The sequence below is a fragment of the Carassius gibelio genome, chromosome B16 (assembly GCF_023724105.1).
Source record: "Carassius gibelio isolate Cgi1373 ecotype wild population from Czech Republic chromosome B16, carGib1.2-hapl.c, whole genome shotgun sequence".
Taxonomy (NCBI): domain Eukaryota; kingdom Metazoa; phylum Chordata; class Actinopteri; order Cypriniformes; family Cyprinidae; genus Carassius; species Carassius gibelio.
Genome location: NC_068411.1, coordinates 21,308,858 through 21,332,596, shown reverse-complemented (window position 1 = coordinate 21,332,596; position 23,739 = coordinate 21,308,858). Strand labels below are relative to the sequence as shown.

The 23,739-nt window shown below is 38.5% G+C and overlaps 1 protein-coding gene across 4 annotated transcripts; it reads right to left on the bottom strand.

Annotated features, from left to right (window-relative positions):
- Positions 1-9,638: 9,638 nt before the first annotated feature.
- atn1 (atrophin 1) lies at positions 9,639-22,897 on the bottom strand. Of its 4 annotated transcripts, none has more exons than XM_052579693.1 (10): positions 22,595-22,896; positions 18,964-19,107; positions 18,560-18,661; positions 18,094-18,213; positions 15,321-18,007; positions 14,473-14,689; positions 12,749-14,246; positions 11,465-11,608; positions 11,198-11,375; positions 9,639-10,407 (listed from the first exon to the last, which is right to left on the bottom strand). In XM_052579693.1, exons 2-10 carry the CDS (start codon positions 18,988-18,990, stop codon positions 10,374-10,376), a joined length of 5,007 nt encoding a protein of 1,668 aa, XP_052435653.1. In that variant the 5' UTR covers positions 18,991-19,107; positions 22,595-22,896; the 3' UTR covers positions 9,639-10,373. The 4 variants fall into 4 exon arrangements, with proteins under 4 accessions (XP_052435653.1, XP_052435654.1, XP_052435656.1 ...); XM_052579694.1 differs by having other exon boundaries at positions 12,749-14,243; XM_052579696.1 differs by lacking the exon at positions 11,465-11,608 and having other exon boundaries at positions 22,595-22,897.
- Between the last annotated feature and the right edge of the window lie 842 nt (positions 22,898-23,739).

Genomic DNA, 23,739 nt, shown 5'->3' with positions numbered 1-23,739 from the left:
CGTTTGTATGAAACGAGAGCGAGTCTGCAATACCATGATGACATAATTAAACAATTGTACAGCATTTTGAATCAATTTTAACATTTTATTAGCTAAACTAATGCAAAGCTTCTTACAAAAAAAAAAAGAAAAAAAAGAAAAAAAAAAAATTTGGTTCAAGCAAGAGTACTGCGCCGACTGCTGTTACCCGGATGAGCTGTTTTATGAGCTTTTACAGGTTATCCAGGTTGTTAATATATATTAAATGCAGAGCACAGATTCTTGACTTAGCAAATGTTATGACTTAACTTTTTACTTTAATGTTTTATCAACAGATGCTTTTAAAAATGTTAATTGACCTGAAGACAGTTATAATAATTTCCGGGGTGCTTCCGGGACTATAGATTGCAGGTTGTGATGGGAAATCATGGTGTATATTTTTGCTTACACAATAAATTCAAGAAAAAAGTTAAATGTCTATGTTTTCTTATTTTGCACGAGTAGGTTGTAATAAAAGAACTGGTGATACATGACATCAGCCTCTTAAACTGTGGCATATTTTGGATTTACTTTAATTTGTAGCAAAAAAATATTATGTCAAAGTCTGAGAGACAACATGTACAGACAGTGGAGTAGTTCTTTCAAGATTCAGGATCCAAAACTGCAAATGATTTGAAACAGTTACCTCTTAATATAATGGACTGATTTGAATGATTCAGTTTTACTAAGGTGCAGAGGGAAAATTATTTTACTATTTTACAGACGCCTCACGCCTCTATTAATTATTGTACATTATGCTTTTTGAAATTTTTAATTTAAAAGAGAAAGTTTAAGATGGTTCCTGATGCTAGATCCACGTCTAATTAGTAATATATATTTTAAAGACTAGTTGTTGTATTAGTTCTGAAATAATAGCTAGTGCTTTCTAAAAATTGCAGATTTTATGCAGATTTATTGCAGATGTTATCAAAATTTCAATATAATTTCAATAGGACTCGCTGCATATAAATAACTAAGCAACACCTATTCATGTCCATTCCAGGGAGAACATCGATTAAAATTATTAAATAGGCTAGTATAAAATTTTTTTTAGAAATAATTTAAATAAGCTTTGTTCCTTTTTAAGTATTTCAGAAATGCAAGCAACTAAATCTTTATTTAAAACAAAGCTTAACAGGAAACAGGTATAAACAGGAAATCATGTGTCAGGAGTGAATCATTAATGACGTTAGTGACAAGTGTAACAAAAGAGGATGTCTCAGCTCAAAAATTACTCACCTTGTATAGGAGAGACAATGGCAGCTACAGTGAAACTATTTTTTGGTAAGTGCATTCAAAGCACATATGCTTTATCAGAATGTGTGTCCTGCATTCGTTTGTTTTTAATAATAATGATTTGGAAACATAGTGTGCCATTTAAATTGTACTTAGGATATTTATACTTTGCATCTCCCAAATGTGCAGTTTTACTTGTGGAGGGAATTCATGCCAGTCTAATCTGCACTGTGTCAGTGTACCAGAATCAGTCCGTTGCTTACATCATCTCTGGACCTCTGCCAGCTCCTGGCTGCATACCCGAATGGACTGCTGCTGTAAGCACAACCAGATTGATTTTTCTTTGGAAGTGTACACTTTGTTCGCAAACTTTTGTGCAAAGTTGAAGGAAAAACCATGTTTCAAATACAATTTTTTTTTTTTTTTTGGTGAGCAGAATACCATGCTGGTTGATGAGAATGGGAATATTTACCATCAAGTGGTTTTGCATGCTGAACCTCAAAGGATTCTCACCGTAGGCTGTCAACATCATGTTGCATACCGTCTGGAATGTTTGGCAATTAGGGTAGGTAATTGATTGATTCATTGATTGCTGACTTATGTTACTACAGGCAAAACAGCCTGAATGTGGTAAGATATGCTGTTAGTGCTACCTAAATTTGATGCATATACCAATTCTACATGGCAATATCTGAAGAACTTTTCAGTCTAAACTCCTAACTTTTGATGTCTAAAAGTACCAAATTGTCTGTCTTAGGTTTTCTTGGTGGTCAACTGTAACTGTAAGTAGTACTGGTTCCTTTCTTGGTGAACATTTGACCTTAAGGGCTTTGACCTATTTTTAGCACTACTTTCTGACTACTGCTATCATTTAATGGCATTTTTAAGTATATGTAAATTATTTTATTTTTTTCCCAGATAAGTGTCTCACTGTACCTATTGCAGTGGTCACAAAAGGTGAGAGGCTTGTGTGAAAAGATTTTTTGATTTCTTTTATTCATTCATTTTATGAACACTGTCACTCACACATACATACATTCACAGACTCAGCTGTGGAGGAGCTCCCAGGTACAGGAAGGACTCATGTTGTGACGTATGCTGTCATTGGCATTGCTGTACTTGGCTTTGTTATCATGACAGTCATTTACAAGTACAGACATCTAAGGTATCAAAAATGACTTTACATGACCTTCTTTTTAGTCAGACTAAGTGTTGACATTGGACCTCATGTTTTTCTTTCTTGTCTCCCCCACCCCAGGGAATCTGTTGGTGCGGTTTAACAAACAAATCGACTCTTTGCAGGACAGAGAATCTACACTTTAGCCAGTGCTGACAGTTTGGTATGTTTGGATCTTTTGATCCTTCAGAAATAAGTTTACTCATATTGGCAACAGGTGCTAAACTCAACAAGGGAGTGGCACATAATCAGCTGGCCTCGGGGGAAATGAGTAATGTGACCGTATGGAGCAACCAATGGGTCCCACAACAGACAATCTATAACTTTTAGCTATACCCTAGTGAAAAATAAATATACTTAAATGTATACAAAATACAGTTTTATATGCTCAATAAAAATACTCTGCCATTGTACTTGTGGTATACAAAACATGTATACTCAAATTCTGCTACACTGGAACAAAGATTTTTGTACTGAATGCACTTCAATTGTGCAAAAGTAGTTCTGAAGTCCAAGTAAAGATACAATGAAGTATATTTGATTGTGGAACTATAATATGTATGGTTTAGGAATTACAAAAAAAAACAAAAAACACATTTAAAGACTGATATTATTCAAAGACCATGCAATCCTTATCAATAGTGACCTTAACACAGATTTTAGGCCTTATATTAAGAAATGTGCCTTGTACACAAGTAGTACTCCAAATACATTTTCATTATAATTTTTATAAAGTCTTAAAGTCTTAATTGATATCAAGTAAATATGTTAGTAGATTTGAACAATACTTCATCAGTACAAATAAACTCAGTAGACAAACTGTTGTAAACTTTTATGTACTATGTACTGTGTTTATGTACTGTGTTTTTTAACATTTGATTTTTGGCAAGCAATTTCTGCACTTCAGGGCATTGGTTTTTATCATTTTATTAACTTGAAACCTTTTCTGTCTGTATGGCATTTGTCTTTTTTTTCTTCTTCTGTGCAATAAATAACTTGTGAAAGTATTAAGGATCTTTTCTTCACTTTCACTTTCACTTGCTCCTCCTGTGAGTCAATTCTGTTTCCATTTACACACTTCATTCTTTCTTTTATCGCTGTGGTCATATTTATTAGATTATCTGTAAACCCCAGAAAATTAATTGCACATGTGGTTTGAATGACTCATACCTGATTCATTAATCTCAATACACTGCATAGAGGTGACAAAATACTCAAAACAGAAAAACACAGTGTACAAGATTCTAAAAATATGAAAGCATGCACCGATTTGTAGGAGATTAACAACTAATTTAAATGTGCTGGGTTACCTATAGCTAAAACGGACAGAAACTCTTCCCAGTGTCATACTTCACTTTTGCTGAACCAGAGAACTCTTTTGATTTATTTGTGCTGATTGTTCATTTATTTCCCACATACATTCACACATTACAATCAGCTTTCATATTTATATTTGAATACGATTTTATGTTGTTGAGATACCTTTGTTATTTTACTTATCTCTTCCACACAATAAATAACACCGAGCATTGTTAAAGTACTACGGGCCTGATTAAAGACTCAAGTCATTTTCCTCAGAAGAATGTATTCATTTCCTTTAAAATGTCCATTTACAGTAAGTCACATACACGGCTGTCTACGTCCAAATGCCCACAGATGTAGCCAGACATGGTAACACCAACAACATATCTATCTATATAAGGCAATGAATCTTTAGGAAATATCAGTTTCAGTTTTGATATGTGCAAAAACCAACATACATCTTCTTAGTGAAAAAGAAACACACTTTTCACACTAAAATAATATCATGAAGTGCAAACTGAATGTAACGTTTTCGGACAGTTTAATGTTTTTGCAATTGGATGAAAATGTACATTAGTTTACATTTATATACAATGCAACTAGTGAAACGTAAAAGTGGGACAAAAAGGCTATATTATCTTTACATGTAATTTTATGATTAAATCTTTAAATTTTGGTTTAAGTGTACTGCCGAGTATACTGTCAAGCATTTATGGTGAACTAAAATAAACTTTCATGTTATTTCTACTGAATATTGCATGTATAAATGGATTTGTACACATTTTTAACGATGAAGATGCAATTAAGGACAATTAAAATATATAAAGTTGTAAAGTATTGTTTGAATGTAATATTGAGTAACAAACTAATGGGAGGCACCAATACCATTTAACTGAAAATTTTCCATAAATCTTTTAAAGACAAGTTTTGAAATGTAAACACATAGGCTACTGATAAATAATCTTTGGTATCTGTTATTTTCTACTTACTACTCTCGCTCGCTCTCGCTAAAGAAAAGTCTCTATCATAAGATCTACAATGCCAATCCACATTTCCTCAGAAGAATGCATTTCCTCAGAAGAATGTAATAATTTCCTTTAAAAGGGCAATTTACAGTAAGGGCTGTCTAAGTCTAAGCCCCCTTAGATGTGGTTGTAGTTATGATCAGAGTATGCACAAGCCTATACACCTTCTTAGTAAAAAGGAAAACACTTTTTACAAGAAAATAATATAATGAAGTGCAAACTGATTGTAATGCTTTCAGACAGTTTAATGTTTTTGCAATTGAATGCAAATGTATAATAGATTATATCCAGAACAATTAATACTTAAAAAGGCTACATCATCTTTACATGTAATTTAATGATAACATCTTTAGCCTAGATGGTTACAATGTACTGCCGAACGACTGTCAAGCATTTATGGTCAACTAAAATAAACTTTAATGTCATTTCTATTGAATCTCGTATGTAATGTACACTGAAAAAATGAACATGGCAGGTCTTTTAATTTACAAAAATCAAATGTGTGTACAACAAGTTTTATGTTCTAAGTTTTATACTGTTACATTTTCTCCTACTACTACTATTATTATATTAGAATGTATTTATTTTTTAAACATGGAAATCTTTACACATAAGCCTGTTCGGGAATCACCAATCTCCAAGAACTAATAGATTATAATATATTGAAGGTAGAAATCAGTTCATGGCAACTGTTCTCAGTCCTCCATTTGTAAATAAACTCAATAAAATAAAATAAATAAAAAAAGAGTTAAAAATAGCTTTTTGCCATTATTGTCAATGCCAGATGCAATTTTAGAATTTTGATTTTGTATTCACACATTTGAACATGTCTATACAGTACATGTAGAATTTAATAACACAAGTTAGGTTTACCCAACTCTGGTACCAGACAAAATTAAATTGCTTTAGCATATTGCATAATATTTTTGATCAATACTAGCATTAAGTAATCACTGAAAACACTTTAACACTACGCAATGCATTTGTGTAATGACAATCAGGAACTACAAATAATATCTTGAATCAGCATTATTTTAAGTAGTCATCATTATTCTCAGTATAGTCTCAGTTTATCTGCAAGAAGCTACATTTTTTTAATTATTATTTATAAACATATAAGGATGTTTAAATCATTTTATAAACATTTTTACATTTAAGATTTTTAAGTAGACTACATTCAATACAGTGAAACTCCACAAGAGGTAACCAGCTGAGTGAGAGAAAAGCTTCATTCCAAGGAAGATGATGATGTTAGTGTCAAACACTGAGTCACAGCACACATAAAGTTGAATGTTAATAACATAGTGCAGGGGAATTATTGAACTGCATTTCAAAGAAGTCATAATCAAAAGAGCTAGTTTAACAAACCAAGCAAAACAGTAGTAAGGAATTTTGCAGTGAAATATTACTGATACTTGGAGAAACATTTTTCTGCTGTTTCATTGTGGCATCAGCCCACAGACAGGAAACTAAAAAACAGGAAGTCTCTTCATTATATGATTTTTTGACATGTGTAATCTGGTTTAAGAAAAGCCGTATAGCCATATTTAAAGTTTCATCAGTTTTTACTTGATGTAAACCACATTTTACGAACATGAATACAGATTTCTAAGAACCTGCATTAATATTTTCTTTTCTTATCTACCATTTGATGTGCAGTCAATGAGGTGAGCAGTATTGTTGGTGAAAAAATCTCAAGTGTGTAAGTGCTTTTGCTTCCACATAATGTAGTGCTGCCATCTAGAGAGTATCATGGGATGCATCGAATCATGCCAAAAGTGCCTCACTTCAAACATTTTCAGTTGTAGAGTTTTGTTAGTTTGTGTGTGTGTGTGTACTTGTTTGAAAATAGTAAATTATGTTTATCTGAAAGTGTAACAGTGCAAACAGGTTTTCTGTAGATAGGTTTAGGGTTAGGGGATAGAAAATAAGTTTTGGTCAGTATAAAAGTAATAGAAGTCTATGGAAAGTCCCCCACGATTCCCAGAAACATGTGTGTGTGTGTGTGTGTGTGTGTGTTTCACCATGGTCACACAGTTTTCTGCCTGTTTATGTAGCCTACACATTTGCATTTCACTCTCAAATGAAACTCTGATGATTCATTTTTTTGGCGCATAAAGGTTTCACATTTGGGAAGTTGTTGCCTAGTGGTTAGAGAGTTTGGCTCCTAACCCTAAGGTTGTGGGTTTGAATCTTGGGCCGGCAATACCACGACTTAGGTGCCCTTGATCAAGGCACCAAACCGTGAACTGCTCTCCGGGCACTGCAGCATAAATGGCTGCCGACTGCTGTGTTCACAGTGTGTGTGTGTGTGTGTGTGTTCACTGCTGTGTATGTGCACTTTGGATGGGTTAAATGCAGAGCATGAATTCTTAGTATGGGTCACCATAATTGGCTGTATGTCATGTCACTTTTTTTATTATTATTATTTTTTATATATATTTGCTATATGATTTGATCTGGACTGGAGACTTTGTGAATTTGGTGGGGTCTTTAAATTCTTTACTAATATAGAACAATAGGGTGTTTCTCATGTTGCAGACAACCAATGATATATATTTATGTATGTAGGGCTTTCTGGCACACTTATTCAAGGTGACTTTTGAAATGATTCACCCCCTTTTAAGTTTGCACTTAACAGAGATGGCAGAAAAATTCCTGAGGCTCAAAAATGTCCTATTATGTGTTTAAGTCCAATGAACAACTCTAGTCCAATTTCAATGTCCAGTTTTTTTTAAAGGGGGGGGGGTGAAATGCTATTTCATGCATACTGAGTTTTTTACACTGTTAAAGAGTTGGATTCCCATGCTAAACATGGACAAAGTTTAAAAAATTAAGTTGTACGTTTGAAGGAGTATTTTTGTTCCAAAAAAGCCTCTTCCGGTTTGTCACAAGTTTCGGAAAGTTTTTTCGAGTATGGCTCTGTGTGACGTTAGATGGAGCGGAATTTCCTTATATGGGTCCTAAGGGCACTTCTGCCGGAAGAGCGCGTGCTCCCGTATAGCGAGGCTGAGCACAAACATTTCACTGATCAGAGCGAGAGCGTCGAGAAAAGTCACAAAAGGAGTGTGTTTTTGGTTGCCAGGGCAAGACAACCCTGCACAGATTACCAAAAGAGAAACAGCATTAAGGGACCAGTGGATGGAGTTTATTTTTACAGAGCATCAACGGAGTTGTGCAAGTGTTTTTGTTTGTTCCCTGCATTTCCAAGATGCTTGTTTTACAAACAAGGCCCAGTTTGACGACGGATTTGAACATCGTTTATTTCTTAAGGATAATGCAGTCGCAACGAAAAAGATCATGTGTTGGAACCGCATGCGGTGAGTTAAACTGCTTCAAATATCTCTGTGTTGTGAACTTAGCTATCAGCACGTGAGCACATCAAGTAAACAACATGAGATGTTGTCATCAAACTGCACTTTCCACATGTACAGCTAAAAAAAAAAAAAAAAGACGACATAAAGTGGAACTTAGTCATTTTCCAAAACCGCTAAGCAAATATATACAGTTTCAGTACATACCACATAGAGACGTTGTTGCTGATGCTGCTCTTGTTAAATTTCAGCCTCTGGATCTGTGTCACAGCTTCCAAACGCTCTCAAAGCAAAAGCCTACTGGCGCTCGTGATTTTTTAGCTCCGCCCACACGTCACGCCTCTAGGCGCTCGTGTTTTTCCGGGAAAAATCGGTACAGACTATCTTTCTCTTATAAATATAATAAAAATAAAGACTTTTTGGAGTTATGAAGGGTGCAGTACTACTCTATAGGCACTTTAGCACTTTTTTGTGGACATTATCAAAAGCATTATGGGAACATTCCATTTTATAGATATTTACATTGCAGTTTTTTTTTTAACTATGGGAACATTACTTTTTAATTCAACTACCAAAAAAAAACTTTTGAAACCGTTTTTTAATTGACACTGGACCAACAGGTGCCAACCAACCAGATTCCAAGACCCAACAAGCTCCAACTGAATTTGTGAATAAGTGCCAGTAACCAACATCTGTGCAGAGTGAGTTTGCCTTTAGAAAACTGAACTTTGAATGAATGTTCTATTAAGATTACTGAAAGAACATTTATTTGTAACAAATTTGTAAATAACCTTGCCAGAACATTATTGTTGTCTTCGTCTTCAAAATTATAGTACCACACACAAACTCACCCCAGTATGAGCATCCTAGCAGAATATGCAGTGACTACTGTAACGGAACCTCCATATTTTGTCAAGAGGAGCACTGCATTTTTGTACCAGTGAATGCTTTTCTGGGAAGATATCATTTCGAGACGGTTTCAAATTATGGCTGATAAAGGCATAAAGCTTAATTCTCTCCTTTATTTTGTCAATTCCCCTTCCCTGTACTATCTTACATTCTTTTCCTCCCACAAAGACTGCTTCTCACTGCAGTGATATGATTCTGTCTCACGCTTGCTGCATGTGTCTCTTATTAGCCACACTTATGCAATTCCTCATGTGAATACAGCAAAAGAAAGACAAAAGCGTCCTAAGGGATGCGATATTCTTTGGATACTCTGTGTGTGTGTGTGTTTTGAAAAGGCCTGTTCTTTTAATACAGTGTCTTGACTCTATGTGGCTTGTGTTCACAACTGCAAAACAGGAACAGAAAACCATACACTGTGTTTGCGTACATCAAATAACAGCACCGGTTAAGAAAATTAAACAATATTAAATGAGACAGCTATACATACAGTGATACTTTCCATATAAGGTGTCAGAGTTTCAGTTCTGGAAGGATTAAAATACCGTTTCCATTATGAATAACTGGTTAAATCAAGTTTAAATAATTCTTGCGATCACTTTGAATGTTATACATAACAAGCACAGATAAAGAAAAACAGTAAACTGCACATATGAAGACTTATAGAAAAAAATGGTACTTTATTTCCAGATTTTTCTTTTTCATTATTTTTTTTATCTTGCATTTTTTCCCACAAGGTAAATTCAACATTAAAAAAAAAAATAACAGTGGTATCATGAAAATGTAAAAAAATTATACAAAATAATGTTTATATAATCATAACTATTAACAAACAACATTAATAATTTTAATAAGAACACGATAAAGAAACATTATGAAGGTAAGCTGTTCATCTCATGCACCCTTTCATAAACACTCTTTCAGAGTGGTAAAGTTCCCAAAAACAGACAAACAAGAAAAAAAAAAAAAACAGGTCAAGAGTTTTAGCCCATTGGGCTTTTAGTATCTAGCTACATGCAAAGACATAAAAGTGAACTTGATTCTTAGACATTCTCTCTGGCATAATTTTGTGTACATAGACTAATCCACGGCCAAAACTCCTCTGCCTGGTATTTGAAATAACTCAATGAGGAATCCTCCGGGACGTTTGGGAATAACCGTTCAGTGCCACAGTGTGCGCCAGAGTTATCTCATCTTACTGGGAATATACACATTGTTTGTTGCACCTGTATTTAAGTTAGTTCAGATTGAATTATATGTGTTCCGATTTCACATCCAAAGCTCTATACAGATTTGTTGTAATTCAGTGCTGAATTTCTAAATGATTGTTTCATTTTTTTTTTATTTGCACTTCATCCCTTCTTCATTTTCCTGTCTTCATGTCCTTTATGCTCCTCACAGCGTTTTGTCACTCTCTTTCTTTAGGTGGCTGCAATGGAGGGTACAAGTCAAAGATAAAACAACAAAAAGACTGCATTGTAGACGTCAAATTTGATATGGTTGCATAAGTATCAGATGATTTTTATACTGATTAAAATAATAAAACTGACAAAAATATCAGCCTTAAGTGTTAATCTTGAATAATACTTTATAAATAAATGTTAAAAATCAAGCCTTTCAAATAATGAACTACACAGCCAATTATTCATTATTCATTGCCAATGAATAACTAAATAAAAAAAATGATGGTACAATGTAAAATTGTTGACTTACAGTCATTCATTTTTAAGAGTAATGTAAGAATAATGCAAAATATTCAAATATTTATGAATATTTAATTCATACATTTTAGTTGTTTTATAGTGTAATGAGACTCGATAACATCATTTGCAATGCTTCATGGGAACTGAAGTTCACTGCTGACCCCTTTTTACAATTCTCGTTTCCATGGAAACAGAGATATCTCTAATTGGTGAATGCAAATAGGATTTCGCTTTAGGATTGTGGGTGAAGTATTTCTTCTAAGGAATTTGGCTATTAAACAGTTTTGCTGAAATCTCAATAATTTGTGTCTTTCACAGAATCGCTTAATCTCCGAAGTCATGGTAGGTCTGTTGTGAAAGGTTTATACGTTATTGTTAAAAAAAATATTTTATGAAAAATGTTCATTTCTAGATATAGGTATCAACATCAGTGATATTGGGTTTGATAATAATTCAAATAGCTTAAAAAAAAAAGTGGAATATCTCTAAGTATATAGTAGACATGTATGCACTCACCTGTAGTACTCGTCCTGGGCGAGGGAGTGATGATGGTGGTGGATCCACTGCTGTTCCAGGGCAAGTCTCTGAAACTGAATCTCGGCACTCTGAGCCTGCTGCATTGCTTGGAGCTGGTGTGCTGCAGACATGGATCCACCCAGAGACGAGGACTGGGGCATCTCACGGAAAGGACCTCCTGTACACAACATGCAAAAAAAGTGCAGAAATCATTTAACACATAGAACAATGAAATATATCACAACAGAACATCATCACACCTCTTACCAAAGAGCTGCTGTCGAAGCACCTCGCTGTCAGTGAGGGATTGTGCCAGGATGGGAGGCCCAAGAGCAGCCCCTGGGTATGGCAGACGGGCCAGGGGAGACCCTGATGCCAGCGGATCCATCAGGGGGTGTACCCCTCCCGCGGCTGCCACCCAAATACGTAACAAAACAAAAGTGGGAAATTTAATAAGAGTAGCACAGTTTCCCAGTGGCACTGTAGGTAAAAATTATTTTGCGCAGGAACAGTGCTGCCATTATTCTTGCTATTCGCAACTCATTTTACTTATGGCCTGTTGTATTTCATAAGCCCCTTTCACACTGCATGTCGGACCCGGCATATTGCCGGAACATTGCCGGGTCGCCTTCTGTGTGAAAGCAACCACGTCCCGGGATTGATTCCAGCATTGAACCCGGGTCGGGGACCTAGTAACATTGCCGCGTTCGACCCGGGACGAGCGCTGTGTGAACAAAAGCCAGATCTAATGCCGTGTCTAAGTGATGACGCGCGTTATGGCATGACTCTTTTAACGGGTGTTTTGAAGGAAGATCAACGTTTGCGACAAAAAAATATGTGCAAACTGTAATGAAGCAGAGATCAGTTAGTTCCTCACTTTCCACCCTGACGCCGAGATCGTTTGCTTGCTTCAGTGAAAGTATAATGTGCCTAGCGTTTTCGACTCGTACATTACACGTCACGCCCTGATGTCACGTGTCTTTACAGGATCTTTACTGGTTGTGTGTGAAAGCACTCACATATCCTGGGTAAGCACTGGCAGTGTGAAAGTGCAAAATCTAGTGACACGGGAACAATTGCCGGAACACTTTACCCGTGTACTTGCCGGAATGACAGTGTGAAAGGGGCTATAGAGAAACTGAACATTTAGCTGACAGTAACAGTATTGGTGATATTGCTAAGTTTGTTACAGAAGTGATACTTTTATGGCTGCTGCGATGCCGTCAGCCTAAACAAGAAAGTTAATTCAAATACAATTTTTACTCATGTTTTTCCAGATCTAAATCCTTTTTATTTTTACTACTGTGGAAATACAATTAGTATATTGCTGTGTTGTTTTTCCTTCATATCCTTTGTTTTTTCATTTGTCATCTTTGTCAACAGTATGTTTGAATTTCAATTGGTTATTTAATTTGGTTATTAACACTGAATAGTCAACCATCCTGGCCCATCCCTAATATTGACAGAATTATATTCTGAATTTGCTTAAATTTTTATTTTGCAATACAGTGTGCTGTGTAAAGTGTGAGTGTGTGTGTGTATGGTGAATACCTGTGTCCTGCTGGTGCAGATGTAGGTGAGAGTGAATATGTGAATGCTGGTGATGATGAGGAGTCACGTTCAGCATCTGTAGCCGGCTGAGAGAATCTCCTCCTCCTGTGCCTCCTGCAGTCGCTGTGCCTCCTCCTGCTGCTCCTCCACCTGTCCCTGTCCGTTCCCTATCCCTCTCTCGCTCCCTCTCTGTGGCAGGCATCACTCTCTCCCTTTCCCTCTCCACGCTCCTTGCACGTTCCGTGCTGGGAGGAGTGCGAACGGGAGTGGGATATCGTTCAGAGGGCGTAGCCTGAGTTGGGAGGGGTGGGGGCTGACAAGAAGGGTGTGTACTTGGAAAAGTAGAATGTGGAGTGGGGTGATGAAGTGAAGAGGCTGTTGGAGGAGGGGGAGGTGGTGGGGGGGGAGGTTGAGGAGGAGGGGCAGGGGAGGGGGCTGCTGGTGTCACTGGGGCTCCGGCTGGAGCCTGGTGGGCAGGAAGTGTGGCTGGAAGAATAGAGGAGGTTGGTGGGACTGACAGAGTTGGAGGGACAGGATTTGGATTCCTAGCTGCTGCGGCTAAAGCTTGAGGGGGCGGTGCAGGGGGTGGAGTTGTACCATAAAGGGCAACCTCACTACCAGGAGTTCCGCCTCCAGCCCCACCCCCCAGCAGCAAGGAGTGTGAGTGTGTGTGCGAGTGTGCGTGTGACAAAGCTATTGCCGGGTCGGCTAAGGCTCCAGCTGTGTAGACACGCTCCTCGCTCTTAAACTCAAATCCTGGCTTCACGCGCTCTCTTTGAGCAGCTACAGCATGAGGGAATCCCATTCCTCCAAGCCCCGCCCCAGGCAACCCCCCAGGTCCAGAACCATGCCCTGGATGGGCGGGGCCTCCTTCCAGCCCACCCCCATATAAAAAGCCCAGAATGGCAGCAGCCGTGGCGGCGTCGGCTGGAAGGTGGTGGGGATGTGCGAGAGCCGGGTTTTGGAATTGGGACAGGAAAAATGAAGGATGCACATGAGCATTAGCATGTGCATGCGCATGTGCATGTGCATGTGCATGCGCATGTGGGTGAGGGTGGTGGTGAAAGTGGGGGTGGTGTACCTGTGCGCGACTGGCAACGCCCAGCGGAGACATTGCATGAGGACGGGCATACTCACTCAGGGTTCTGAGGGCTGGGGTATCAGGCCCCAAATATGGACCCCCAAGCCCAATGCCAAGAGCACCCTGAGGACCTCCAACAATTGGAGAGCCCCCTGCCATGGAAGGAAGGAGAAGAGAATGAGGAATGGAATGAGAAAGAGAGGGATGCAGATGATGAGAGGGGTGAATGGCATGGGGGTGTGAGGCATGGTGGGCATGGTAGTGCTGTGGATGGGCTGCTGGATGTGAGGAGTTCACAGAGGATGAGGAAGATGATGAAGGGTCTAGAAGGATGGAGGAAGAAGGAGGAAAGAAGAGGGAAGAGCCCTGGCGTGTAGCTGTAGCTCCTAATCCTGCACTTGTGCTACTGTCCTTCTGCTGAAAAAAAAAAATGTTTATAAAGAATCTGACAAGTAATGTGTAAAGGATCTAACTACAGAAAAAACAATTAAATTTTTTTAAAACAAGGTGCAATATCATGTAATCTTTTCAAGTGCATGAATCTAGTTTTAATAATGTTAAAACTAAACACAAAACTAGTAAAAATGCTGAGATTACTGAAACAATTTTTGCTATGCTACTAACAAGCTCTGCTCTCTTTTACCTGAATATGTCTGTCCAAGTCTCTTTCTCTCTCCTTTTCTCTCTCTCGTTCTCGCTCTTTCTCTCGCAGATCTCTTGCGCGTTGTTCGACCTCTCTACGAGCACGTTCTATGGCCTCATTTCTCTTCTTCCAAAGCTTAGAACCATCAAGCGGAACAAATAGAACATCACTACGGGCGCAAGAGTTCCCACTACCCCTGTCAAGAACCCTGTGAAACCTGAAACCAAAGAGGTTTTTATCTTTTCCATGAGGTAAACAATCATACATGCCAATACTATCAAATAAACACATTTACCCAATCATGTGAAACTAAGTTTTGGTTATATCAGGTAGCACATCAGGCTATGCACATGTTGTTTGTGCCAATGACCTTGTGGGCAGTGCGCTAACATTTAGCGGTGTTGCATTTTGTGTGACCCCAGTTAGAGTCCTTTCCCAATCTTGTCCCCCCTCTTTCCCACCTTGTTTCCTGTCAATATATACTGTCCTATCCTAATAAAAAGGCAAAATGGCAAAAAAATTATCTTAAAAAATCTTAAAAAAAACATTGCACCCATATAATAGCCATGTGATATAAAAGTGGTGTTGTAAGATTTCTAAAACACAACCATAGTAATCTAGCTAAACTAATTGAATACATTGACAAACAAAATATATCTCAAACTACATAGTTATGCAGAAGGCTGTCAGCCAATAATATGACATTATATATCAGCCAATAATATGACACCATTATACTGTGAATCTCTATAAATGGCATGATCATTCTGACCTGTTTTTGTTCTTAATTCACTTGTTTTTGATGTTTTATTAGATTTTATTAAAAAAAAAAAAACACCAAGTCTTACCGAGCTGATTGGCTGGCATGAATTGGAATGTCAACAGGTTTTGGTTCTGGGGAAGGACTTCGGAGAACTGGAGGAGGGCTCTCCAACTCCTCCCTCTCTTCTACTGGCTCCTCCTTGATGACAGGTGGTGGCATAGGGCCAGAAGGTGAATCAGAGTGACCTTCTACTCCAACAGATGTGCTGGGGGTTGAAGCAGTGTTGTTATGACTGGGGTTACTGAGATGCAGTTGCACTTTAGAGTTTTGAGGAGAGTGCAGTAATGATGGCATGCTAGTACTATTGCTGTTGTTGGGAGCATTGCCACTAGCATTGCTAATTCCATGGTTACCGTTGCCATGGTAAGAGCTACTGAAAGGAGTATGACTGCTTAAAGTGCCATGGTAAGGAGTAGGCCTGCAACCTGATGGACAAGAGGTGGACACACCTGATGCAGGAAGTGGTACAGAAGGAGCAGAGGTTGATGGAAAAGGACTAAACCCTCCAATTGGATTGGTTGAGGGACTGGGAAGAGGAGAGAGTGGGGTTGGTGGAGTCTGACTGGATGAAGAATATGGGCCCTGTCGAGCCAGATTGCCTGGAAGGGATGTAATAGGTGGGGGCTGACAATGTGAGCTAGTGGAGGGTGGAGGAGGATAAGAAACAGAGGTGGGATGACCAGGTCCAGAACCACTCGATGAAGGAGAAAGGGATGGAGGGTGATTGCGATTTGAATGAAGAGCAGATGTAGTGTTGTCCTTTTCCCTTTCTCTGTCTCTATGCTGCATAGGCAAGGCTGTCTGTCCAGGATAGTGAGGGTGATGTGGAAGTGGAGGTCCTCCGGGATATTCCCGAATAAGATTTGGTGCCAGTCCAGGTGGGCTCGGGAACTCCCTTGGCACACCAGAAAGTGGAACAGAAGAAGAGGTTGATCCAGGGGGTGGGTCCGGATCCTTTGACCCTGGAGGAGGGTACTCTCTTAAATAATGTGGAGGGGGTGGAAGGTCTGCAGTATTGAAGGGTACATGGGGGTTCTGTCCTTGTAGTGTTTGCTGCACATTTGAATCCATTGGAGAAGAATAGTCTCTATTTGTGGGGATGGAATTTGTAGAGGAAAAGGGAGGATGACCAGAGCTGTTTTGTGGTGAACTGGCTGGGTCACGGTTCACCAGGGTCGCCGAAGGTAAAGCAGATGGTGGAGCACCTACAGGTGCTTGATTGGCATTACCAGCATAAGAGTTACTCCCTGCCTCCCTAACTTGGCCTGCTAAATCACCCCACCTGCTTTCCTTGTTTCTTGGATTACACCCACCCCCTCCAGAGCTTTCAGTTCCAAACTCTCTACCCTGTGCTTGATGTTGCTGGTTTTGCAAAGGAAATTCCCTCCCAGTTCCTCGATCCCGATCTTTAAACCCTGGTCCATATTCCCGACCACTCTGTGGTCCTGCAGGTCCGTCCCGGTTTGCACTATATTCTCTTTTCTGTCCAGGTAGCGAATTCCCAAAATCCCGGCCCACATTAGAGTTGGGTCCTCCACCACCAGAAGTGCTAGCACAGATGCTACCGTTGTTGCTGTTTGCATTGCTACTGCTATTACTAGCAGGGAAGTCTCTGTTGCCAAATTCCCTCCCACCCCTCTCCCGCTCAGCTGCATTGCTATACCTGGGCAGGAACTCTTTGTGTGGTTGGGGATGAGGATGAGATAGGTAAGGTGGGTGGGTGGAGTGTCGGGTAGAAGAAGGAGAATTGTACACAGAGGGCAGCTGTTGCTGTACTGGAGGCTGCTGGCTTGAATGTGTGTGGTGGTTACCTGGATAACGTACATATCCCCAGTTGCCAGGACAACTAGAGGGAGGTCCCCCTGACCAGCTGGTGGGGGTGTAATGGTGAGTGTTGGGAGGTGGAGGTTGCTGGGAAACAGTACTAGTTTGTGGAAGCAAGGAGGGTGGAACAGACTTATCACCTTTCTCTGGTTTGTCTGCTTTATTTTCCCCACTTGGAATATTCTGCCCCACCTCTAGAGGTTTCAGGGCAGGTGGAGGTGGGAGTGTCGGTCCATGGCACACATTTGAATTCCCATGGGAATACTCAGCTCCTCCCACCCCAGGTTTCCCACACTGAGTGCTTGCTTTAGAAGGGATGCGACTGCAGGTGTGTAGCATTTCGGGACCACCAGGACCTGTATACTCCACTTTGTTTGCAAGCTTGGAATCTAGGGGGAAGTATGACTTCCTGTTGTTGCTTGCATCACTTGCATTGTCCAACATTCCACGATGAGATGTATATAGGGATGATGAAGACTTTAACGAAGACAAATCTCCCTCCGTTCCTCCCTCACTCTGATCCTCTGGTCTGCTATCCTCACCTCTCCCTGAACCTCTCCGATCCTCTGCTACACATTTTGATGTCCCTCCATCTTTGTTTTTATCACCCTGCTTTGGTGAATCTGGAGAGTCAGATTCAGAATCCAAACTGGCCAAGGGGGAAGCAGAGAGACTTGGAGAAGAGGACCGATTGTCCTGGTCAATGTCCCGTCCACTGCTTATGCTGCTGCTACTGTTGGCTAAGCTGCCTCCAACTGAGCTCCGACTGCCTTGTGATTGGCCATCCTCATTGTCACTTTCTCTTGATTGACTGTTGTTTGATGTTGGAGGTGGAGCTGAAGTCGGAGTGTTAGTTGAAAGGGTTGGAGCTGGGGGATTGGAGGAGTCCTATTGGCAAAATCAAATATCATTATATTTAAAAAAAATTCAATCTTATGGAATTTTATTAAATGTTTCTACAATTTTATCAGTACCTGGACTTTCTGTCTTTTGGGCGGTGGCACATGCTCTTCCCCTTCACTTTCTGATGAATCATGGCCTTGAGATCGCCGGCTGAAACGTCCAACAGCCAATTCCTCTCCGGCAGTTCTTTGCTTAGTAATATAATTTTTAATCATGATGTGAGGCAGTTGAATTTTTACATTCAGTATAAAAAACAAAACAACAAAAGAACAGAATTTGCTCACAAGCTGACAAAACAAATGCAAAACAGTCACCAATATTTTTAACACAGATCTAATACAGTAAAAGCACACTAATCTGGAATACTGTGAAAGAGAAAAATAAGGCATGAAAGAATTCAGTGATAGAGATAAGAAGAAAAATACAGATGAGGTGAACCAAGGATGAGGTTATCAAAATGAAGAAACTAGGACAATGGAGAAGTTAATAAAAAAAAAACACAAGAAATATGATAGAGGAAAATACAAGAAATCTTACTGTTTGCCTTTCATTGCGTTCTGCTCGGGAGGGACTGGGGTGCGGACGTCTACCCCTCCTTTCCTCGCTGCCCCCCCTCCTACGTCCACTACGAGCGGGCATCTGTGGCCATGCCCAGCATGACCGAGGGAGGGCAAACAGAATGAAGAGAAAGAAAGACAGCATGAAAGAATGATAGCACAAAACGAAAACCGATAAAGTGACCAAATCATGTTTACTAAAAGTATGTTTTGTAAAAATACTAAGTAAAAAATATATAATTTTAATAAATGGTACAATTTAATATGGATATCCAAATACTTTTTAATAACAGACACAAATGCACTTGGTTCAAATGGTTCTGACTGATTTAAATACTTCTATCTACTTTTTATGCTGATCTCAGTATGCAGTAATGCCCTCACCGATTCTTTGTTGGTTCGGGTCTTCATGACTAGCTCTCTATGTGGTCCATTCCTTCCAGTCAGCCATTACAAAAAGTGTGAGCGTGACCACAATCAGGATGGTTGGCCTACAGGCTGCCTATCATAGCATTAAATCTTTAAAACCTGGAGGAAACAGAGAGAATACCACTGAAGTCAAATTAAACATTACTATATTATATTATATACACTACTTGTCTATCTATTTGTTATCAGATACTTAATAAATCTATCAATACTACAGGAAAATGTAAATTGTTAATTTTATTCCTTTCTCAAGTAATATGCAGTGGTCATGACATTGGTCCAATGTAAGTGCAAAATGAAAATCTAATGTTCTTTGATATATCTATTATAATCAATGATTAAATGATCTGTGACTAAAAAAATCTATAATCAATGCAATGTCAATGCAAAGACACTAAAACGATTTTCTGTTTGCAGTTACAGTGTTGGGGAACAGTAATTCGTACAAGAAAAATATTTTTGTGTGGACTGCATGGTACTTCAGAGGGTTTGTCGTACTCTGAAGCTGAGCTTTAGTCATCAATGTTGAACGGAGCTCTGCAAAAACCATCCACTGCAGCGAGCATAGCGAGAGGCACTGCTTACACCAAAAGATCAACATACAAATCTCTAAATTCAACATGCACAGAAATACACACTTATATTTAATATCACATAAATAATATTTAAACACACTTATGTATTTATAAATGCTCATGTATTTAAATGCTTATGTATTTACAAAAACATGCTTTACAATATGTTGTACAAATAAGAAAAAGTTTAAATTTCAAATGTTAAGTCTTAATTCCAACACCATTTAATGTGATGCTTTTGATTTTGATTTTCTCTGTTCACTCATTCTAACCACAGTCAGGAATTATATTTTGACTGAAATTTTCTTTACAGCAAAGATATACAACCCCCCCCACCCCCCCACCAAACGTTCTCGCTTTCCTGCTTATGGTTTACTTATCTTGTTTCTAGCCTGCCTCACTGATAGCAATGTATTTTTAATTCTAAGGACAGAATTTTTTTTTTTGAATGGTGTTTCAAATATAGTCTAATAAATATATTGGGATAATACCAACACAATCACTTAGCAATGATGCAATAATCCCATGACATACAGTAACATTGCTAATTAACCTCATCATAGTTGTAGTTGTAGTGAATCAACATTTTTTTAAATTCTGAGGCACTTCATCATTTTGAACACAACGATATTCTAAACTAAACCATGAGAGACACTACATTTCTTCATGAGAAAAAACAGACAAACTCCCACTTGTTTGAGAGAGAAGGATGATAAATAATTAGATAGACAAAAAGATACAGTGAGGGTAGGAACTAAGTTAACTAAGTCACTCCAGAATTCTCTCTCTCTCTCTCTCTCTCTCTCTCTCACACACACACACACACACACACACACACACTTCATTTATTGTGAATGAGACTATATATAGTACACTAACAGACTGAGTGAAGCACCGCCTTCAAAACTGCAAAATGTACGTACATCTACACCCAAACCACTGAACACAAGAAAAAAACCACAGTGCTGATAAATATTACATAGAAACAGATTAAAAGCTGCTGACAACCAACACAGTGAATACTCTGGATACTCAATCATGACCGCAATTAACAAAATAGTCATTTGTAGAACAGTCATTTGTAAAACAAGAATTATTTCTACTGCCAAACACACAAAGACGGTCCATATCCCATAAATGTAAAATCAGCATATTTGTGATCCAATTACGGTGTGCACAAGGTAATATATCCAAATGACAAACAATAAAGGCTGCCAGCACTCTGTCTGCAGGTGAACCTTCATTCATCAGGAGTCCATTACCAAAATCTTGGCCGAGCTCCAGCATACCAAAAGCCTTCCATTCTCCCACTGCTATGGAATGAGCAATACCTTCATTACAATACAGTATATACATACAGGAACACATCATATGGCAAGCAATTTAAACATTTTTTTCTTTATACCGAAATAGCATATATTTCTGTTACTAGTACTTTTTTTAATGTAAATATTAATAATTATTAGAGACTAGTATATTTTTCAGTTTAGTAACTATTCATTAGATACAACTATTGTTAAAGTTATTTTTGTTGTTACTGATAACAAATTGCATTTATTTTTTCATTTAATCCTGTAAGGAACTGTAGTTATCAACACTGATAATGAACGTGGATTTCCGCAGCTTGTCAGTTAACAATGGCTCTGTGTAGTGACATCTGCTCTATGTGAAATCACACACCTGTTGGAATTTACTGCTGATTAGAGAACCGGCTTGACTGACAAGATGCGCATTAATTATCGGCTGACATTTATCGTTCACCCCTTCAAATATATATACATATAAGTAAATAATAGTATAAGTATTACAAGTAGTAATACTAGTAAGATACTAGTATTAGAATATAGTCTTATTTCTTATTCCACTAGTTACAACTGTCTTTGTATTTGTCAGTGATGGTCAGTAACGATGGCTACTTCATAGTTGAATTTAAAATCCTACAAGTAATAAACGGATTAAAGACTAATCTAGTACACTGGTTTCTATTTAGGTAGTACTAGAAAAATAGCATTAAATGCTTATAACTATTTGAATGTTATGAATGATTTGAAATATTTACTAGTACCTAATTAATAGTTACTAGTAGACTAAAACTGAAGTAGATAACAGCAACAACTTGAATGCATACTGAATACATCCAAAACAATACATATAATACAAGCGATGAGCTATGTACAGAATCTCAAAAGAAATCAACAGTTTATTTTATTTTTTTTAAACTGTAACAGTAACAGTTACCAGTAACAATGAAATTTGCTTTGATTATGAAAGTTACTTTTCACAGCTGAGTTAATAGTTTCTAATGGATAATTACTCGTCCATGGTACTAAAAAAAATAAAATAAATAGGCCTACTGTTCACAACCACTGGATTGCAGTCTAATGCCAATTAAAAAGTACTAAAGCCTAATATAGAGTACAAGTTAGTTTTAATGAATAAATGGCTTGCCACACACATACACAACACAAATCATACACTCTATCCTCCTATAATACGCATATGCACAAAAATAGTTGAAATTAGCTTTGATTCCAAATTATTTAGCAACTAAAAGCTCCATGCCAAAAGGTGGGGTGAGTTAGACACCCGAACGTGCATCATCGCTCGGCCACGCACCGCAACGTCCCTTTCTTCCATTCTTCTGTTGCTTGTTATTGATACGCATGCAGACACTGGTCTACTGTACTAATATGACGACCTCTGGATTACAGTCCTCAGACAATGCACTGCACAACCAATCCTGACAAGACAAGGAGAAAGGGTCGCTAGTAACCCCCCTTTCAGTCCTTTCCTTCTCATATGAGGAACATTTGGGATCAGAATGGCGAATGGCATTCTTGTCGAGCTCAGTGGAATGTGAGCACTCGAGACCTGCGTGGTTACGCACCCCGACCTGAAATATGATTTCAGCCCAATCTATGTACATTAATAAAGCACAAAGGAAGGAAGGGGGAACCATATCAGCATGGCCAAAGAGTCAAATATAAGCATCCATTTTCTCCTCTTCTTACCTATAATATCCAGCGATGCGTATCTCCCTTTCTTTCTCTCTCCTGCTGCCGTTCGTACTGTACATTGACCTACACGCGTTCAAACATACAGGCAACTCGATGCACAGGAAGATTTACATTGCTGCGGCTTCGCAAATAACGCAGTGTGTTCCCAGCCGCTCCCCCTGAAATCGGCGCAGAAAACGGGGTGCAGCTGAAGACTGTACAAATTGATGCGTACGTTTGATTCTTCCCCACCCCCTTTTCTTTCTGCCCCTATCCCGCTCCTCTGTCAAGACGACTTGCACTCTTTTGCAGTCTGTACGAGCACAAATCTTCACGGAGGGGTGAGCGAGGGACGCACGACCACTGGAGGGTGAGAAGGGGCGTGATTTTCCTTCTTCTTCATGGAAAAGGGCAAGGTATAAAAGGAAAGCCAAAGAAAATGGAAGGAAGAAATATGTCGATATAAGGGTATTTATTCATTATGTAAATGATTGTTTATTTAATTGTCGATTTACGATACTTAATTAAGGAAATTAACCTAGAACTGCTCGATTAGGTAATGGGCACTAATTGAGCCTAATTGAACTGCTTTAATGAGGTTGGGGTGCCATTATTTCTGCAACGTTATTATTTGAAATAGTTAATCAAAACCTAAGCTTCCATGTTCCATGTTTATGAGATTTCAAATCCACAGATTGTTCTCAAAATAAAGTCAACATGAAAAATGGACCCCGTTTACTTTCTTAGATATATTTCCAAACAAGAAAACAGAAAATCTTTATCTTACTGTAAAACGATTTTCCTTTCTGCTGATGTCATGAAGGCCGCACTGGCCATGGGATGATTGTAACCAAATAGCTATCTAGGGATTGTTTTAGGAAACTTTCAATCAGTCTGGCTTCATTCTGGCAGATAATGGCATTTCCCCCCATCCAATAAGTTTTTAATTAGCCTATATAAAAGGCCCATCAACACCCCTAAAATCTGACAACACTATTGCATTACTCAGGTATAAATCACAGAATTATAATAAGCAAATATATAAATATTAGGCTAATCTGTGTCCTGGAGTAAACAAACAAGCTATTCACCATCACAGGTGATACCATACTTAATAAGCTACCTGTAAGTGGACGAGTGGACTATCTCTGATTTACAGT